This window comes from Macrobrachium rosenbergii, chromosome 29, assembly GCF_040412425.1.
Source record: "Macrobrachium rosenbergii isolate ZJJX-2024 chromosome 29, ASM4041242v1, whole genome shotgun sequence".
Lineage (NCBI taxonomy): Eukaryota > Metazoa > Arthropoda > Malacostraca > Decapoda > Palaemonidae > Macrobrachium > Macrobrachium rosenbergii.
In genome coordinates this window covers 13806989-13813520 of record NC_089769.1, presented here as the reverse complement: position 1 = coordinate 13813520, position 6532 = coordinate 13806989, and the positions used below count along the sequence as shown (strand labels likewise).

Sequence of the window (6532 nt, the reverse complement as noted above, 5' to 3'; positions counted from 1 at the left end):
CCTTTTACAGGAGAGTGACAAACATCAAAATACACAAAGAATGGATTTTTCTTTGTTGCCTAGAAAACATTAACTAATTTATTTATCCATAAATAAAGCATGGATGAAATTGCAATAATAATGTCATATGAAATCTCTCATTCAATATTTATTCTACAAATAGAATTAGTTGGGCAAAATCAGCACTCAAATGTGACTCTATTTCTCAGCACTCATAAACGTGACTCTATTTCTCAGTCATTTAATAGTTCATCTAAGTTTATCCAGTTGAAGACTGCTCAAGTTCTATGCCATCTTCATGAGTATTCAAGGGGTGGGGTTGTGCTTTTTTATATCTAATCAATTGCCAGACTACTTCAAAACTAAACTGACCTATAAAGGCAAGCTAATCAATACAATGAAAAAAATTTATATGAAAACTTTGTTTCTGAATAAATAACATTCAGAACTAAACATGGTAAAAATAAAATCATAATTTTTCACAGCAGCTAAAGATGATTATTTTAAGAATGCATGAACGGTACTGATTTGCCAACATAACAGTGTTCTTATAGATAAGATATAATTATCTAACACTTAAAACCAGATTGTTACTATCATGGACTCTATCTGCCCTTTAGTACTGCGTATTAAGAGGTTTGGAATACTAATTTGGGCTTGCAGTCTTGGAAACATTGTAGAACTTGGGTAAGGACACTAAATTTCCATTTTCGAATGAATTACACCAGTTTCTATTGAAGACCAAAGCAGTGTAAAGAACTGCACATACAAATATCAAACTCTGAGGTACTTGAATATTATGGACTCTATGAGAAATTGTGTAGCTTTGCTCTTTTAAAGGCAATAAAAATAAAGAAAAAAGTTAGTATTTGTGAAATATCAGAAGAATTGTCAGAAAATTATGGAAATGTGGTTTTGTTGAGATGTCATGAAATCACCCAAGATATATCATCTGTAAAGCCACTGATCAAATACATTTCCTTTATTGCCAAAAATGGTGAAGAGTATGAGGCTTGGTGGTGGGGTGTAAGATTACTACTACTGTATCCTTACATGTCACACATGCAAACTTAAAGGACAACTGGTGCCTTGCAGACAGACCTTTTAAGTCAAAGGCTAAGACCAACGCTGATAATTGCGGTTGACAACTTCAAGAAAATGAATTTGTAAAAACTTCAGCCAAATCTTGAAACCATGCTGGATGTGGCAAGAATGAGAACAGGGCTAGGGCATTCCTCTTAACTGACATGGATCAGGATCCCCCCTACTGGTGTGGTAATCAGGCAAAGTAACACAGGATTCACCACTGTCGTTAACAAAGTGAGTGAAGGGGCGGTAAATTAGGGCAGGTAAGGGGTTTAGGCTTTATTTTTTGTGGGTCACAGATAGGAAGAAATGAGAGTTACAGTCAGTATTGAGTGTGAAAAAAAAGTGGTGGAAGTAAAATGAGCTAGTGACAAACTTATAAAGGTAATATTATAGTAGTAAGGGAAGATATTCCTAATATAATTTCAGCATACTTCAGATAGGCTGCCAGAACAAAGGGAAGAAACATTTAAGGAAAACTATGATTAGTGATTAGAATGGGAAAGGTTGGAGAGAAAATAATCATAGTAGGAGATCTGAATGAAAGAGTTGGATGGAGCAGAAATGGATATGAGGAGGTTCATGGAGGCCAGGGAATTGGAGTGAGGAACAAAGATGGAGTGTATGAACTGAAAACAGCACTGAGTTTTGAACTGATCTGCATTAACACCTAGTTTGTGAAGGGAGATCATCGTTTAGTAATGTATGAGAGTAATGGAATGGAACGCACAACCAAGCAGATTACCGTATGGTTAGGGGGTAAGACATAGGAAGTGCTGTTTAAATTACACGGTAATTCTTGTTGGTCACAAAATACACAGTAAATTATCTAACTTGATGAAAATTATATATTTCTTGTCACTTAGCAAACAAAATTTGCTCTTTTCACAAAACCTTAAAGTCAGGGTAAGACCGAAAACAGTTAAACCCTGCATTTTATTTCTAATGACTTGGAAGAAGTGTTTTAAATCTTAACCTAGGTACCAAAATCATTAATAGCAAGGATTTCCTTTGACTGTGATAACTGTACAGGTAACTAACATGATGCACAAGTAACTTACAGAACTTAGAGCAAAATGTTGTTATTCACATGTCAACTTCATAAAAGACCATTCAAATAAACAGCCTGCACTAATCATTAGAAGGAAGGACCTATGCAACTTATTTTAAAATCATTCCAATATTCCTTAAATTTAACCCATGTCTACTACTGCAAGGCTTTTTAGAAGGTGACATCCTTACTACATACAATATTTATAATTCTGTCTACAATGCAGTCATTAATCAAAAGTACACGAGTTCTTTCACATTTACTTCTCTATTTTCATCAAGATTTCTGTGCGCTCCCTCTCTCTCTCTCTCTCTGTATTTTTTACACTGAAAATTTGTTGTCTCCATAACTCCAAAACCAGCAGTCAAATGCTAAGTAATGATAATTACATCTGACAAACCTATTATTACCATTTATGCTATCTATACCTCTTTCTCTCTTTCTTTTGTATTCTTCACTGTTTGTCACAAAGGCTCTCTCTCTCTCTCTCTCTCTCTCATTATCACAAAAAATGTTTAACAGTAACAATAATTGCACCTTGTCATAAGAAGAAACTAGTAAGTATGCTAATCTACCATTGCAAAGGTCAGAGCATGCTCATAAAGGCTGAATGAAGCAAATTGAACAAACAAGATCCTAATCCTATTTTTGCCTGAGATAAGCAAAAATTAGTTCTAACACTTTGTCAAACTGTGCCACTGCTTGTGAATGCTATTTGAAGTTCCTAACTAGCCTGAAGGTTTGGCACAGTCTTATGCATCACCTTCTGGGCTTTGAGTTTTGTAATCTTATGTCATTCACCCATATGGAATAAGTGATACTCTTGTTTTCATGTGTAAAACTCCCAAGCTTTGATACCACTTGGCCCTTAGGTAACCCAGGATTTGCAAAAGCTCTCAAATATCTTACATATGAGTTCCTGGGCTTAAGGAGATTTAAACACAAAAACTGGTACTTCTGTCCATGTCAGTGGCATGACATGTACTACAGTATTACTAAATATTTGAAAAACAAATATAAATGGTATCAAGGTTACTATAGAAATTTAATGTAATTGTATTTTCACAGTTTTCATATTTCATCACACCATTCTAGTTTTAAATATGACATTTTCATAATAAAATCAAGTTTTATATATACTTACCAAATAATTACACAGCCTATGTTTCTACTCGCGCAGCAGCTAAAAATTTGGAGTTTGCGGTAGCATTCAATTGTTTTAGTGTAGGTGACTAGGTCCCGCCCTCTATCGGGGGAGGAAGGGTACAACACCGCTGAATAGCGTCGGTCTGTTTATGCCCTCAATGTCAATGAAAGGGGAGGAGGGAGGGCTCTGATTCGGTAATTACTTGTTAAGTACATATAAAACTTTATTTTATTATAAAAATGTAATTTTTATATATGTAACTTACCAAGTAATACTGCCCACTTAGCTTGGTAGACTCTGGAAGAAGGCTGACGTCTACACTTAGCAATTGCTTCCACAACTGGTTTTGAAAATCCCTTTGCTCTGATCAGTTTCCTGACAGTCTGAACCCTGACAGAGCAAGAGCGGATAGGTTGCAATGAAAACGAAGTGTGGTTGTTTGAGAAGCTTAGGCTTCTGTGGAAGGAGCCTAGGGTAGTCGACTAGCAGCTTGAGGAGATCCAGGGCCCATTCTCTTCAAGGCCAAAAGGGTGCTACCAAAGTCATCTTCATGTCCTGATGGGATATGAATTTGTTGATGACTTCCCTCACCATGTTGTATGGTGGGAAGGCATACAGGTCTAGGAAGGGCCAATTCTGGAGCATGGCATCTGTTGCCCATGCCAGAGGGTCCGGGCCCGGAGAGCAGAACAGCGGGAGGTGATGGTTCTTCGACATCGTGAACAGGTCTATCGACGGTTGACCCCACAACTTCAACAGGTCGGTGCAAACCTGTGGATCTAGCGCCCATTCCGTGGGAAGGACATGTTTGCGCCAACTCAGTCCATCTGCCATTCCAGTTTGGAATACGTCACCAAATGGAGAACAAAAGCAACCATCCAGTGACTAATCTCGAAACAATAGCTGCTGTGACAACTGAACTACAGTCGTTAATAGGCAGAAATGGACTGATGCTATTCGGCAGTGTTGTTAGTTAGTTATAAATTATTTGTTTAACCAGACCTCTGAACTCTTTTAGGGTTCTTCTCGGGCTAGAAGAAAAAAAAGGGGGGGGAACAGAATACATAAAAAATTAAATAAATAAATAAATAAATAAATAATAAAAAAGGGAAAAAAATTTAAATAAAATAAAAAATCGAGAGGGAAAGAAAAAAAAGGAAAAGAAGGAGGGAAAAAAAGGGGGGGGAGATTTTATATTTTATTTATCAATTTAATTTTGTTTAAGAAGAGAATGATATTATTAATTGAAAAGTTATTACTCTCAGCTAGAATATCCTTTATTGATTTATTTTGTAAATAAGTATTTCTTTCATGTTGCCATCTGGGACAGTCAATCAAGATATGTTTGATTGTTATTAGGATGGTACATCTTTCACAAGATATTGGATTTGTGTGCGGAGTTGACATCAGCAGTGTTGTACCCTCTCTCCCCTGATAGAGGGTGGGACCTAGTCACCTACACTAAAACAACCGAAAGCTACCGCGAATTTCAAATTCTTAGCTGCCGTGCAAGTAGAGTTAGTTAGTTATAAATGACTTGTTTAACCAGACCTTTGAACCCTTTTAGGGTTCTTCTCGGGCTGGGAGCCGCACAAGTAGAATCATACGCTATATAATTACTTGGTAAGTTTCATATATAAAAATTTATATTAATTTTCAGAAGAAATACAGTTACAAACATGCAGGGTTATGCAGCCACACTCACATTGCCTATCATACCCTAATTATTAAATTTTCCTTTACTTTCACAGCATACATCATGGCAGATACAAAACCTGGTGCAAAAATCTGTGATCCCAATGAAAGTGAACATCACAAAGAAATATCTCCACAAAAATTACACAAAGACAAACATAAGGAAACTACACCTGATAACAGCTTAACTTCAACTATACAAAACAGTGCATCTGAAGAGCCACAAAAAGTTTTTTCTTACATCATGAATGAGAAACAAGATGACTCTGAAACAGAAACCAGCTGGAATACTGTCCTTGATGTTAAGGTGAAGGGTGATGATAAAAGCTGTGAAAACTCTAACAATGAAGAATCTACAAAAATAGATTTAGCAACTGCAGACTGTAGGAAGGACAGCACTATTCCACTAAAATTTGACGAACTTCCTCCTGAACCAGACTGGACAACTATATCAAATGTCACCGTGAAAAGTGAAAAGGATGCATATATCATGGCAGATACAAAACCTAATACCAAAAACTATGATCCACACAAAGGTGAATATGACAAAGAGATGTCTCCACAAAAAATACACAAAGAAGAGTCTACAAAAACAGATTTAGCAACTGCAAATTGTAGGAAGGATAGCACTATTCCACTAAAATTTGATGAACTTCCTCCTGAACCAGACTGGACAACTATATCGAATGTCACCATGAAAAGTGAAAAGGATGCGTACATCATGGCAGATACAGAACCTAATACCAAAAACTATGATCCACACAAAGGTGAATATCACAAAGAGATGTCTCCAAAAAAAATACACAGAGAAGAGTCTACAAAAACAGATTTAGCAACTGCATATTGGAGTAAGGTTAACACAATTCCACTACAATTTGATGAACTTCCTCCTGAACCAGACTGGACAACTGTATCAAATGTTGTGGTGAAAGGTGCAAAGGATGATTCAATATCTGATAAGACATATGAACATAAAGGATTTCTAAAAGAACATGTAAACAGGAGACATTCATATTCCAAGAATGAGTACTCCAGGGTACCACAGTGTGCAAAACTCTCGGTAACAAGAGCATCAAGAGATGAGCTGAGACATGCCAACTTGAATAGTAAAGGTCATAGATTTGAAGATCTTGAACAAGATATTTATCGTTACAGAGATGAGGAAGACTTGAAATATGTGCAACATGATCAAAATTACCTTTACAGAAGAAATTTCAAACCTCACACAAGCGCACAAGAGAGCAGTACTCTATATCGTCCTCGTGACCCAAGTCCTGATTATGATTAGTGTTACTGTACATATATATATATATATATATATATATATATATATATATATATATATATATATATATATATATATATATATATATATAGAGAGAGAGAGAGAGAGAGAGAGAGAGAGAGAGAGAGAGAGAGAGAGAGAGAGAGAGAGAGAGAGAGAGAGAGAGAGAGAGAGAGAGATATCAGTGATGTAATGGGGCATTGCACTACATACAGGATTTTTCTCCCATACTTCCTTCTGGTAACCCTGCAAATGTACCCAAATAAGC

General features: G+C 36.3%; 1 protein-coding gene across 2 annotated transcripts; it reads left to right on the top strand.

Annotated features, from left to right (window-relative positions):
• The first annotated feature begins 558 nt into the window (after positions 1 to 558).
• On the top strand, positions 559 to 6306 carry LOC136854608 (uncharacterized). 2 transcript variants are annotated; one of them, XM_067131120.1, is made up of 2 exons: positions 559 to 687; positions 5036 to 6304. In XM_067131120.1, exon 2 carries the CDS (start codon positions 5044 to 5046, stop codon positions 6265 to 6267), a length of 1224 nt encoding a protein of 407 aa, XP_066987221.1. In that variant the 5' UTR covers positions 559 to 687; positions 5036 to 5043; the 3' UTR covers positions 6268 to 6304. The 2 variants fall into 2 exon arrangements, with proteins under 2 accessions (XP_066987221.1, XP_066987222.1); XM_067131121.1 differs by lacking the exon at positions 559 to 687 and adding an exon at positions 1300 to 1320 and having other exon boundaries at positions 5036 to 6306.
• Positions 6307 to 6532: the final 226 nt, after the last annotated feature.

What these genes read in the sequence shown, in the direction of transcription:
- LOC136854608 (XM_067131121.1), top strand. Translation starts at nt 5,044, where the DNA reads ATGGCAGATACAAAACCTGGTGCAAAAATCTGTGATCCCAATGAAAGT.